General features: G+C 40.9%; 1 protein-coding gene across 4 annotated transcripts in view; it reads left to right on the top strand.

Annotated features, from left to right (window-relative positions):
* The window catches only part of oma1 (OMA1 zinc metallopeptidase), a 69,895-nt gene extending 60,216 nt beyond the window's left edge, over positions 1-9,679 (top strand). For all 4 annotated transcript variants that reach the window (XM_072574213.1, XM_072574210.1, XM_072574211.1 and 1 more), the window contains one exon: positions 7,857-9,679. In XM_072574213.1, coding sequence (XP_072430314.1) covers positions 7,857-8,099 — 243 coding nt within the window. In that variant the 3' untranslated portion in view covers positions 8,100-9,679. The remainder of the gene's footprint in view (positions 1-7,856) is intronic.
* Positions 9,680-14,637: the final 4,958 nt, after the last annotated feature.

Here is a 14,637-nt window from a genome sequence, read left to right as displayed (position 1 = left end):
TTGCATTAATATGCTGTTGATAACAAAAATGACAGTTTAAGGAAGGTGTTGATAATGCAGAGTGTACAGAAAGAGTATTTTGTTGGCGTAGTTTTTGGGTTGCTTAACAGAGAATTATCATTCTGGGCTGAACTCCTGTGTTGTGAACTTACTTGGTCCTGAATTGGCACATGCAGAATCATGACTGCAGTGGACCCTCAATGCCCAGAAGTCTGTTTGTTTACATGCCAGTAACTCGTCTTGCAATGTCATGTGTGTGATTGATGAAGTTTTAGATTAGATTCCCTACAGAATAGATTCTAAACAGTGTGGAAACAGGCCATTTGGCCCAACAAGTCCACACCCTCCCTCCGAAGAATAACCCACCCAGACCCATTTCCCTCTGACTAATACACCTACACAATAGGCAACTTAGCATGGCCAATTCACTGAACCTGCACATCTTTGGACTTTGTGAGGAAACCCATGCAGATATGAGGAGAATGTGCAAACTCCACACAGACGGTTGCCTGAGACTGGAATTGAACCCGGATCCCAGGCGTTATGAGGCAGCAGTGCTAACGCTGAGCCACCGTGCTGTCCCTGTTCCTGTTCACTGCCTGGATAAGCTTTTCAACAAAGCAATAGCGAGTCCACTTTCAAGGTACATCATTTGCTATGTAGTGCTTTGGGATTCTTGAAGTTCTGAAATGCACTGAAATAAGAATTATCTTATGGCTAAGACCTTACATAAAGACCTGGATGAAGCAGTTGATGATGACTATGTCTGCCCTACACTGGGATTTTATAACCTGAAGGAACCTGTAAACTGACAACCGAAGAGGCTTTGAGAGTTGGACAGCTATTGGAAAATATCGCTCAGATTTTACAGAAGACATGCTGTCATATTCAGGCCCAGAAGGAAAAAGGCTACTGCTATAACTCAAGGGTGCAAAAGGTAAAAAACAGAAGCAGATGGAATGCCATGTGGCTTTGCAAGGAATGCAGATTGATGCAGGGTGTCACTAGTGCATGCAAGGTTTTCCATAAACTTTGTAGCTGCCTTCTGTCAACTCCAAGATATATCGCAGCCAGAAGAAATTCCACAACCTTTTTGTGTAATCATAGGTAGATTAAATGAAGGTCAGTGTCTGTGATCCCAACAGCATCATGACACATTTGTTCTGTCTCAGTCTGCCATACCATCTGTGTTTGAGCCACTACAGAAACCTGAGTATGGCTTCTGGGCAATGACTCACGATTCCAATGTGTGACCCAAGCACATGGAGCATCGTACATGCTGATAAAAGTAGTCCTGCCACTAATAATATGCTTGAACTGAACAGAAGTCTGAGGGGCTGAAACAGCGCTTTCACTGCCTGAACTGCTCTCGAGGAACCCTGTAGTACTTGGGCAGATCTTGTATCAAGTTTTTTCATGATCAGCTTTACCCTGAGTAATATCCGCATCATGAGGCACTGCTCTTAACACCTATAGTGATTAGCTGGAGAGGAAGAAAGGAGACAGCCAGTACCTGTACTTTGTTTATTTTTGGCCAGGCTTGCTGTGATCAACACTTCCAATTGTAAATGAAACCACTGCTAGTCCCATATACTACCTTCATTCTCTTACTTCAACGCACTGTGTCTGATTGAACTCAGTGCTAAAATAGAATCTATCACAAAACAAACATTCCAAACCAAATTTACAAACTGAACATTGTCAGAATGCACGCAAAAGTCGACTCATCATCATTGCACATTCCCTTTAATACTTGATTTCTATGTATCTTCTTTGCCTGTCTAGTGCTCCTGTACAGTGCTTTTTGCCTTCTCCCTTTCCTTTTGTCCTTCAAAGCAGAGATGATTGTGTTCATGATGTGGATTGTTTGATATGGTTCTGACGTGTATGTAGGTGATATGAGGGCCAATATGTGTTCAGCATGTTCTGCTACAAGTAGCACAGGGTACTTGATGTTTGGGTTTTAGTTGAGTTACTGGTTTGGGATCTGTGCTTTCACTTCTCTCTGCACTTGCTTTCAAAAGAGTCCTCACCATTTATTTGGTTGTGTGGTCCTTGGTGAACTACACTCTGAATTCAAAATCGATGTCAATACTCCTAAGTGGAGACTTCATTGTGCTATTATAGAGCTGCTTTTGACTGCCATTACAGTGCATTCCAGACCCAAGCTCCTTATAGAGAATTTGGTTTGATAAATAAATGTTGGCCATTCCGGCTTCGTGGAACAGACCAAATCAGCTGTGACAGTCTGAATATCCTGTGTATGCAGATAGGAACACAATGGCAATTTTCAGGATGGTATTATTTACTGCATTGACCTTTTAAGATTATTATACTATGATTAGATAAATAAATAATTAAATAAGTAGTGTGGTACATTAAAACGCCATTTGATTTCAGGATGTTGAATCCTCCCCCTATTCCTGGGTTTCTTTCAACAAAAAACCTCCAATTTTTTACAGATGGAATGGTGTAGGAGGGAAGTAATGGTTTGGGAAGGGTGATATCAGTGTGGTGGAATGGTATGAGAGGGATGAAATGCCATAGGATGGAAGGGGCATGAGTGGGTGACATGAGAAAAATGAGAAGGAATGGGATTGGAACAGCATGAAAGAGAGAGAATGGCACGATCGGGGTAAATGAGATAAAGAAATTGATTGTGTATTGATTTCATGAGGTTGAGGGGTGACCTTATAGAGGTTTTTAAAAACAACAGGTAAGGTGAATAACAAAGATCTTTTCCCCAGGAGTGAAAAGCTAGAGCTCATAATTTTTAAGATGAGAAAAGAAAGATTTAAAAGGGACCTGAGGGGCAACTTCTTCAGACAGAGGGTGATTCGTATGTGGAATGAACTGGCAGGGAGTGGTAGATGCAGGTACAATTACAACATTCAAAAGACATTTGGACAGGCACATGAATAGGAACAGTTTAGAGGAATATGGGACTAGTTTAGTTTGCGAAATCTGATTGGCATGGACTAGAGTCATAGAGATGTACAGCACGGAAACAGACCCTTCGGTCCAACTCGTCCCCGTCCATGCCGACCAGATATCCCAACCCAATCTAGTCCCATCTGCCAGCACCTGGCCCATATCCCTCCAAACCCTTCCTATTCATATACCAATCCAAATGCCTCTTAAATGTTGCAATTGTACCAGCCTCCACCACTTCCTCTGGCAACTCATTCCAAACACGTACCACTCTCTGTGTGAAAATATTGCCTCTTAGGTCTAAATTACATCTTTCCCCTCTTACCCTAAACCTATGCCCTCTAGTTCTGGACTCCTCCACCCCAGGGAAAAGACTTTGTCTATTTACCCTATCCATGCCCCTCATGATTTTATAAACCTCTATAAGGTCACCGCTCAGCCTTTGATGCTCCAGGAAAAACAGCCCCAGCCTGTTCAGCCTCTCCCTACAGCTCAAATCCTCCAACCCTGGCAACGTCCTTGCAAATCTTTTCTGAACCCTTTCAAGTTTCACAACATCTTTCCAAAAGAAAGGAGAGCAGAATTGCACACAATATTCTAAAAGTGGCCTAACCAATGTCCTGTACAGCTGCAACATGACCTCCCAACTCCTAACTCAATACTCTGACCAACAAAGGAAAGCATACCAAATGCCTTCTTCACTATCCTATCTACCTGCGACTCCACTTTCAAGGAGCTATGAGCCTGCACTCCAAGGTCTCTTTGTTTAGCAACTCTCCCTTGGACCTTACCATATGACTCTATATGTATGACTTTCCTGTAGAGTGAACCTACATTTGTCCAACTTTTCTCTTGCCCTGGTTGCAAATCATGTATGCCACACAAGTGTTTATTATACGTTACATAGGAAATAGGAGTTAGACTGAGCCACTTTGCTCTTCAAGCCTGCTCCGCCATTCAATATGATCATGGCTGATTATCCAACTAAGTGGTACCCTGTTCCCACTTTCTCCCTTAGCCTTTTATGCCTTTAGCCCTAAGAACTTTGTGTCAAAGCTTTTTCCTGAAAACATTGTGTTTTAGCCTCAACTGCTTTTGTGTGGTAGAGAATTCCACGTGCTCACCATCCTCTGGGTGAAAAACTTTCTCCTCATCTCAGTCCTACCTTGTATCCTTCATCTGTGACCTCTGGTTCTGGATTCCCCCCACCACCAAAATGTCCTTCCTGCATTTACCCTGACTCGACCCCTCCTCCCTCATTGTTCTAGACTCCACAGAATATAATCCTGACCAATCCAGTCTCCTTCCATACATCAGTCTCCTGCCACCCCAGGAATCAGTCTGTTAAACCTGATTACAATCTCTTCATAACCAGAACATCCTTAGTCTGATAAAGAGACCAAAACTGCACACAATATTCCAAGTATCGTCTCACTGTAGCCCAGTGTAATTGAAGTGGGACATCACTGCTCCTGTACTCAAATCATCCCTATGAGGACCAACAGATAATTTGCCGCTTTCACTGCCTGCTGTACGTGTATGCTTGCTTTCAGTGCTTGCTTTATAAGCACACCTAGGTTTCATTGCCCTTTCCCACTCTATCACTATTCAGAAAATCTGCCGTTTTGTTTTTGCTACCAAAGTGGATAACTTCACATTTTATCCACATTATACTTCATCTGCCAAGTATTTGCCCACTCAGTTTGTCAGAATTCCACTGAAGCATTTCATGCATACGACTCACAGCTCACCCTCCCATATAGCCAGGTCAGGAGTGAGGTGATGTGGTCACCTTTTATGAAGTGTTATGTTGTACTGTATATGGAGACCAAGTGATGTCTGCCAACCACCTGACAGAAGTTCACATCATTGCTCATGTTGTCAGACAATGAATAAGCATATATCCTCCTCTATAAGGACCATAAGCCATGGAAGTGGAAGTAAGGCCATTCGGCCCACTGAGTCCACTCCACCATTTAATCATGGCTGATGGGCATTTCAACTCAACTTATCCGCACGCTCCCCGTATCCTTTAATTCCTTGCGAGATCAAGAATTTATCAATCTCTGCCTTGAGGACATTTAACATCCCGGGCCTCCGCTGTGCTCCGTGATGATGAATTCCACAGGCCCACCACTCTCTGGCTGAAGAAATGTCTCCTCATTTCCATTCTAAATTGACCCCCTCTAATTATAAGGCTGTGCCCACGGGTCCTAGTCTCCTCGTCTAACGGAAACAAATTCCCAGCGTCCACCCTTTCTAAGCCATGCATTATGTTGTAAGCTTCTATCAGATCTCCCATCAACCTTCTAAACTCTAATGAATACAATCCCAGGTTCCTCAGCCGTTCATCGTATGTTAGGCCTACCATTCCAGAGATCATCCGTGTGAATCTCCGCTGAACATGCTCCAGTGCCAGTATGTCCTTCCTGAGGTGTGGGGCCCAAAATTGGACACAGTATTCTAAATGGGGCCTAGCTAGAGCTTTGTAAAGTCTCAGAAGTACATCGCTGCTTTTATATTCCAACCCTCTTGAGATAAATGACAACATTCACTTTTTTAATCACTGACTCAACCTGCAAGTTAACCTTTTGAGAATCCTGGACTAACATTCCCAGATCCCTTTGTACTTTGGCTTTATGAATTTTCTCAACATTTAGAAAATAGTTCATGCCTGTCTTCATTTTCCCAAAGTGCAAGACCTCCCATTTGCTCACATTGAATTTCATCAGCCATTTCCTGGACGACTCTCCTAAACTGTGTCTAAATCCTTCTGCAGCCTCCCCACTTCCTCAGTACTACCTGCCTGATCACCTAACTTCATATCATTAGATTAGATTCCCTACAGTGTGGAAATAGGCCCTTTGGCTCAACAAGTCCATACCGACCCTCCAAAGAGCAACCCACGCAGACCCATTTCCCTCTGACTAATGCACCTAACACTATGGGCAATTTAGCATGGCCAATTCACCTGACCTGCACATTTTTGGACTGTGGGAGGAAACCGGAGCACCCAGAGGAAACCCACGCAGACATGGGAAAAACGTGCAAACTCGACACAGACAGTTGCCCAAGGCTGGAATCAAACCTGGGATCCTGGTGGTGTGAGGCAGCATTGCTAACCACTGTGCCACCGTGCCATCTAAACTTCATCAGCAAACTTCACCAGAATGCCCCCAGTCCCTTCATCCAGATCATTGATATATAAAGTGAACAGCTGCGGCCCCAACACCGAACCCTGCGGGACACCACTTGTCACCGGTTACTATTCCAAAAATGAACCTTTTATCCCAACTCTCTGCCTTCTGTCAGACAGAATCCTCAATCCATGCCAGTTGCTCACCTCGAACACCATGGGCCCTCACTTTACTCAGCAGCCTTCTGTAAGACACCTTATCAAAGGCCTTTTGGAAATCCAAATAGATTTCGTTGGTCTGACCTATCTGTTACCTCTTCAAAGAATTCTAATAGGTTTGTCAGGCACGACCTCCCTTACTAAATCCATGCTGACTTGTTCTAATCCGACCCTGCACTTCCAAGAATTTAAAAATCTCATCCTTAACGTTGGATTCTAGAATTTTACTAACAACTGAGGTTAGGCTAATCAGCCTATAATTTTCCATTTGTTGTCTTGATCCTTCCTTGAACAAGGGTTTGCAACAGCAATTTGTCAATCACCTGGGACTTTCCTGACTCCAGTGATCTTTGCAGTGATCAACCAATGCCTCCGCTATTTCTTCAGCCACCTCCCTCAGATAAACGTTTGGGCTTTGGGTTTGAGATAGTTCCAAATGGTATAGTAGATGATGCTGATTTAGAATTAATGGGAAAGACCCACATTGATTAACCAGTCTGGCTTGGCTAAGGTAGCATCTTCATTGGAATTAGCATTTTTGCCTGTCTGAAAGCTAATGAAGATCGTGATCTTAACTGGACAAAACCAGGACGTTTAAAAATGCTGGTAAAAGCTACACACTGTCAACTGCTTAAACACAAGCTGGATCTTTGTAAGGCTCAGTTCTGTTGTGTTCAAGCCCTCTGAACTTCATTAAGTTTGGAATGTTTCTAAGGACATTTTAAGCACGATATGTTCTACATTTGATACAACAGATTGACCAAAACAAAAAAAATCAACTGTTGCCATTGTCGTGACTCGAGTGTAAAATCATTACTTTGATTGTAATAAGATCTACCTGCATTTACAGAATGGTAGTATAATATCAGTTAATAAGTCGACTGCATTGACAAGATCATGGAAAGAAAGCATCGAGATAGAGCGATACCAATAAACTGTTCTTGCTGAGGCCTGAATGCAACAGGAAATTTGTTCAGTTTTCAGATCTAAACACATTATATGGCCTTTTATTTATACTAATTACATTAATATGTTTAACAATATACCTTGTGCTATAGCATATCATGTTCAGTCTATTTACACAGATTGATCAAGAAGTGCTTAGATGGGAGAACAGCTGCATATGGTATCGAAATGATACCAGTGATGTTTTTACAATGTAGTTTAATAAACATTGTTAGTGAGTGGCTAAAAATGACTGTTAACTGTATGAACGTTGGCATTTCTTTAAAAGGAATTGATTTCCTGCTTATTTTTGTGATAAAGTGTTTCTTGTTTTCTTATACTTCCATGCAATTCAGGGAACAAATGAAGGTAGCAACTTTGTGAAAGAAATTGGTCTGATGATATCCAGTTTGGTGTTTATTAAACTTTTCAACATTTCTTTATGAGAAATATATGTATTGAGAGAAAGTTGGAACTTTTCACTCAGCTTTTTATATAGTCAAAACAGAAATCCTTACTTATCATACTTTCAGTAACCAGAGATACAAACTGTTATGGATGTTGAATTCTATGGCCAACTTTAGGCATAATATAAATTTCATACTGCTTTTTGATTTTCTTGCAGGCTATAAAATTACGAGAGGAGTGTAGTTGTCCTTCCTTACCATCTGTAGATCCACGGTTGATCTTCAAGCTCAGCATGCAGGAGATACTGAAACTTTCAAGGAAAAAGGAAGAAGCAATTTGTTCAGATTCTGAAGCTAAGCATCTTTCTCAATGTTTTGAACCTAGTCCAGTCATGATTGAGAGAATACCTATAGTCGTTCCAGTACAAACACTCCAGAGTACACAAAGCACTCATAAGTAAATGTATTTCATTTTTATTCACTTCCATGACTTGAAAATCAGCATTGTGTGATTTTTTTATTTTTTTAAACTCTTAACAGAAGTAGAAAGGCTGTTTGCCTATTGTGTTCCCAAAGCAAATATTTAATCACCTCCTGAATTTTGAGGATTCCTGTAGTTATCCTCCTAATTATTTCATAATTGAGTTTAGTTCTTTTTTGATCTTGAGTGCAGACAAGCAGGGGAGGAAATCTGCATTGCTCACAAAAACGTGATTGTACAGGGCATTGTTGGTGACAGAATATCAACTTTGGTCTTGTGCTTTGCTCCTCGGAATTCAGTGGAGCAGAAATGTACATTGGCTGCAAAGTTATTCTATCCACTGATGCCTTGTTTTAAGTATGCAGACTGGGTCTAAGTAATAACTATGTAATATATAAAGTAAATGTTGTGCTGATAATATTATTTGATTAATACTGTAGAGGCCTGCACTAATGTTGTGGACTCTATTTCAAATCCCAGTGCAGCAGCTGGGGATGTTAAACTAAATTCATCAGTAAATCTGGAATAAAATACTGGTTCCATAAGTAATAAAGTTTACATAAGCCTAGAGGACCAGACAGTTGCTCTCTCATTAGAGAGATGGGACTTGTGAGTTGAACCTGAGGTCATTGTACCTCAGGTGAGGGGAGAGGTTGAGAAAGAAGCATCTTCACGGTGACTTCAGCTGGTATAGGAAGCAAACCCGTATTGTTGGCATCACTCTGCATCACAAACCAGCTGTCCAGCCAACTGAGTTAAGAGTTTCATTAATAATGTTTAAAAACCGTCAGAATGTCTTTAAAAATCCACTTGGCTCACAATTTCATTTTAGAGGAGGAAATCTGCCTTCAGTACCTGACCTGGCCTTTTTGCGACTTCAGACAAACAGCTTTGTGGTTAATTCCTAAAGGTGATTTGAAGTGGCCTGTCTGGCCATTCAGGTGGCTGACTGCCACCTGCTTATGGCAAATTAGAGATGGACAAAAGGTGCTGGTGTTACCAATGATATTTATATCCCATGAAAAATAAGATGAAAATTCAAAATGGAGGAGGAAATTCAAACTGAAGAAGAAAGGTAAATAAAACTGCATTTTTAAATAAATAAATGACAATTAAGATTACCTAATGATTTGATGGTCTAATGGTAATATCACATTCACAGTTACTCTCAATGTAGCAGATCCTAGTGTATATGAGACAAAGTCAAACTTTTGATCTGCAAAACTTTTAATGTCTTTGCATCTATTTTTAAACTTGGTGGTGAATTTTTAATTTTTTTTTATACTGCTTTCATGCCTGTGCAAAACTGAATTTTTTTCTGTTAATGGAGCAAATGCCTCTGCTTTTCTGCAAGTTTCAGAGAACAGGTGCAAATCTCTCACCTCTATCATTGGTTTTAATTTGGGATTGAGAACAGGAACAACCGTTCCTACACTCATTGCACTTTCATTAGCCTACACCAATTTTATATAAAATTACTTTATATAAAATGCTTATTAACTGGAATTAAATTGTGGAATTTCTGTATATCTAAAGGAAAGGAAATATATATTTTTTTGAGAACTATCAGTCGGTGTCTTTTTATTTACTCCATGCAGATACCATTGTACAAATGGTAGGAAAAACAAATACAGTTGACTACTTCAACAACAAGATATTGGGAACTATGGGTGGGAAAACAAGAGCTGTTTAAAGACTTTAAAGAAAACTGTCAAGAGCCGAGTGGGCCTGGCAGAATCCAAACTGACAGGTGAGCAGGTCATTTTGAAGAAATTGCCATTGAGTCAATAGACACATTCCATCAATTTGCTAATGACAGAAAATAGATAGGATAGTAATTAGCCAGCTTGGATTTGTCTTTTTGTGAACAGGATATACCTGGATAGTTTCCACATTGCCACGGAACATTTGGCAAGGGACATGGCAAGTTCTGGAGTTTTCAGTACTATTGCCAGAATGTTATTAGGGCCCATAATCTTTGCAGTATTGAGTGCGGACAGCCATTTCATGTTAGTGAATCATATTGGCATTTGTGATCTGTTGAGGAGGAGCCTGAGTTGATCATCTATTCATCACTTCTGAAGATGGATGCAAATACTTTAGACTTGTCTTTTGCACTGTTGTGCTGGACTTGCGTATCATTTGGGATGTGAGTATTTGTGGATCCATTTCTCTGGGTGGTTGTTTACTTGTCCACTACCAATCATAGATACCTATGACAGGACTGCAGAACTTACGTCAGATTTGTTAGCTGTGAGATTGCTTAGCCCTGTGTTTTAGCTTTACAGGTTGATATCTCATTTTTAGGTATATCTGACACTGTTCCTGACAACCCTACTTACATATCTAATTAAACTAGAATTGATGCTCCAGCTTGATGATAATGATAGAGAAGTGCATATGCCATGTAACCTATGAGGCTACAGACTGGTTGAATTCAATTTTGCTGCAGCAGATGGTCCATAGCTTCTCATAGATTCCCAGTTTTGTGTTGCTAGATCTGTTTGAAATTTATGCCTTAAATTATTCAAAGATTCTGCATCCACTACCTTTTCAGGTCAAGAATTCCAAAGACTTCCTACTCTCAGAGCAAAAATAATTCATCTCATCTATGTTTTAAATGAGTGATCCCTGATTTTTAAACAATGACCTTGATTTTAAATTCTCCCATAACAGGAAATACCCAGCCATTTCTACCTGCTGATGAGGGTAGTGCATATGATGTGGTCTACAGGGACTTTAGCAGGGGTTCTGATTAGATTCCTCATGGCAGACTTTTCAAGAAAGTAAGAGCCCTTGGGTTCCAGGGCAAAGTGGCATATTGGATCCAAAATTGGTGAGAGACAGGAAGCAGAGGATGTTTCTGTGCCTGGAAGCCTGTTCTGCGGGGCTTGATGCTGGGGCCTTGCTGTTAATGGCATATAATTATGAGATGGACTTAAATGTGGAGTGTATTATCAAGAACTGAAAATGTGTTGCTGGAAAAGTGCAGCAGGTCAGGCAGCATCCAAGGAACCGGAGAATCGACGTTTCGGGCATCAGCCCTTGGATGCTGCCTGATCTGCTGCGCTTTTCCAGCAACACATTTTCAGCTCTGATCTCCAGCATCTGCAGTCCTCACTTTCTCCTCTGTATTATCAAGAAGGTTACTGATGACATGAAAATTGGTTGGGTGGTAAATCGTGCAGAGGATAGCTGTAAACTGTAGGAGGATATTAACAGATTTATATAAGCTGTTACTCTTTCAAGCTTCAATGGAGACCAGCCTAGCCTGTCCAACCTTTCCTCATTAGACAGCGGTATTAGTTTGGTTAACTGTCTCTGAACTGCTTCCATTGCGTTTAAATCTTTCTTCACATAAGATGAGCAAAACTTTGCACAGTACTCCTAATGTAATTTCATCAAGGCTTTGTAGAACTGAAACAGAACATCCTTACTTTGTATCAATTACTTTTGTGGTAAATGATAACATTCTATTAGATTTTCTAAATACTTGCTGTAGCTCCACATTAACTTTTGCAATTTATGCACCATGACTCTTCAATTCTGCTGCATCTCAAAACTCTGCATTTTCTCACCATTTGGATAGTATGCTGTTTTATTCTTCCTGACAAAATGGACAGTTTCACACTTTTCCAATTTGAACTCCATTTTGTCACATCTTTGTTCGCTCATAACTTATCTGTTTCATTTTGTAACATTGTCCTCATGACAACTTACTTTCCTCTCTGACTTTGTGTCCTTAGTAAGTTTGGCAATCATGCCTTCTGGCCCTTCATCTTAAGTATACATTATAAACAGTTAATGGTCCCAGCACTGATCTCTGTGACACATCACTCGTTACATTGCTCAACCTCAAAAAGACCAATTTATGGCCACTCCCTACTTCCTTATAGCTAGCCAGTCAAAGTGAGTTGCTGGGCCATTGTAGTAGGTAATTAAAAATTACATAGTAGGTTGTCTTCCATAAAGAGCATTAGTGATCCAGATAGCTTTTTATCACTCTATATAGCCATCGATCCAGCAGGTTTGGTTAATCAGCTGTTTCTGATTTCAACCTTTGCTACTTCCATCATTCCTGGAAGGACAATCTTCTATCTAAAGGTAATATTCAAATATTAGATTTCTATTTTAAAGAGATTTTCACCAACCAGTCCCTTAGGATGAGTATGAGGCAGTTGGTGCAGTGGCAGCAGGGAAAATGAGCTTCGCACAGGGGAAGGAGAGTAGTGCAGAGCAGGGCTCTCTGCTATGGACGTTAAAGATCGAGGGTGTACAAGGGCATGGTTGTAATATCACTGGACTTCAAATGATCTGTGGGTTCAAATCCCATCACAACTGCTCGTGCTTTTTAAACTAATAAATCTAGAATATAAAATCTAGTATCAATAATAATGACCATGACAACTATCATTGATTGTTGCAAAACTCCATCTAGTACATCAGGATCATATTGCTATTGGAGATAAAGGTGACTGTGACCCTTAGCTTCACTGTCCAATCCTTCCAGACAGGAAGAGGCAACGTAATTAACAACGTGCAGATTAACATTTACTGCTGTATTTTAGAGAGATTATGAAGATTCTCTTCAGTTTTGGGTGGGTGGGGGTGGTGTTTTATTGTCCTGTAAACAGAAGGAGGATTCGCATGTGCCTTTGCCAGGTTAGTGGAGTTCTCCAGGGTGCCAGCCACTGCATATGACTAGCTTTGTAAATATCTCATTGCAATAGTGACATAAACTGCAAAGGTTACCACTTAATCTGCAGTTTGTATGACCAGTCAGCAAATTATATCGTTGAAATGTTGACATTCTGCCAATTGTTTGTCTTGTTACTTCAATCCTTCAGCAACCATGTCAAACTATAGAATTGCTACTTTGTGACAAAACCTATAAATCTTATGCCTGTCCAATAACTCTCCTCCACAATCCAGTTACATATGACTAGGCTCATAAAATGAGAATAGTTTTGCCATGAGGAACATTCTTCTGCCAAGAACTGGAGTGCTAGATGTTGCCTCAACTATTTTTTGAGGAGCATGCTAATATCACTGGGGAGTGTCCCAATTTGTGAAGGTGGGCTTTCACATCTCCCACAATCTTATCATGAAGGCAAAGCCTTTTACACCAGGGAGTACATCAGCAAGAAGAGATGGGAGGAGGTGATTAGTGCATCCACATTCAGATAAACTGTCATTGAGGATATCATTCAAATGGTTCATGAATTTGACTCCTTACCATTCTTCCGTTATAGATGATCATACCATATACCCTTGGCTACAATCCTGAATTAAAAGCCACTACAAAACAACCATTCCATTGCAACTTCTGGGAACAAAGCATCAAGTGCAGCATGGTGGCTCAGTGGTTAGCACTGCTGCCTTACAGTATCAGGGACCCAGGTTCAATTCCAGCCTCGGGTGACTGTCTGTGTAAAGGTTGTTAATTCTCCCAATGTCTGCAGGGATTTCCTCCAGGTGCTGCGGTTTCCTCCACAATCCAAAGATGGTCATGCTAAATTGCCGATGGTGTGCAGGGATGTGTACGCCATGAGAAATGTAGGGTTACAAAGGATAGAGTCGGGGGCTTTGTCAGGGTGCAAAGCTCTTCAGATGGTCAGTGTAGACTTGATGGGCCAAATGGTCTTCTTCCACACTATGGATTCTATGATTGAGCTAATGATCAACTTGTGCATTTCCTGTATGCCTGTGTTTTTTCTATTCACTCATGGAGTGTGGTTGTCACTGGCTGGCCAGCATTTATTATTTATTTCTAGCTGACGTTGAGAAGATGGTGATGAGCTATCTTCCTGAACTGCTGCAGTCCACATGCTGTAGGTTGACCCACAATATCCTTATGGAGAGAATTCCAAGAATTTGATTCAGTGACAGTGAAGAAATGCCAAAGTATGTCCAAGTTAAGATGGTGAGTGACTTGATGGGGAATTTGGGTAGTGTTCCCATGTACCTATGGCCTTTATCCAATTAGATGGATGTACTTATGAGTTTTGAAGGTACTATCTAAGAATCTTTGAATTTCTGCAGTGCAGAAATAGGGAGGGAGAGAGTGAATGTTCATGAGTGTGGTGCTAATCTAGCAGATTGCTTTCGCCTGGATAGTGTCATGCTTCTTGAGTGTTGTTGGAGCAGCATTCATCTAAGCAAATGGAGAGTATTATCTGTTATGCTCCTAACTTGTGTCTAATAAATGATGGACAGGCTTTGGGGATTCAGGAGGTGTGTTACTTGCTGCAGTACTCCTAGCCTCTGACCTGCTGTTGTAGCCACTGTGACTGTGTGGCAATCCTAGTTGGAGTTTCTGGTCAATAGTAACTCCAAGGATGTTGATGGTGGGGGATTCAGTGATGGTAACACCATTGAATATCTGGGGGTGGTAGGTGGATTGTCTCTTATTGGAGATGGTTATTGCCTGACATTTGAGTGAAGCAGATATTACTTTCCACTTGTCAGCCCAAACCTGGACATTGTCCAGATCTTGTTGCATTTGAACATAGACTTCT

The sequence above is a fragment of the Chiloscyllium punctatum genome, chromosome 7 (assembly GCF_047496795.1).
Source record: "Chiloscyllium punctatum isolate Juve2018m chromosome 7, sChiPun1.3, whole genome shotgun sequence".
NCBI classification, from domain to species: domain Eukaryota; kingdom Metazoa; phylum Chordata; class Chondrichthyes; order Orectolobiformes; family Hemiscylliidae; genus Chiloscyllium; species Chiloscyllium punctatum.
This window is presented reverse-complemented; position numbering and strand designations above follow the sequence as displayed.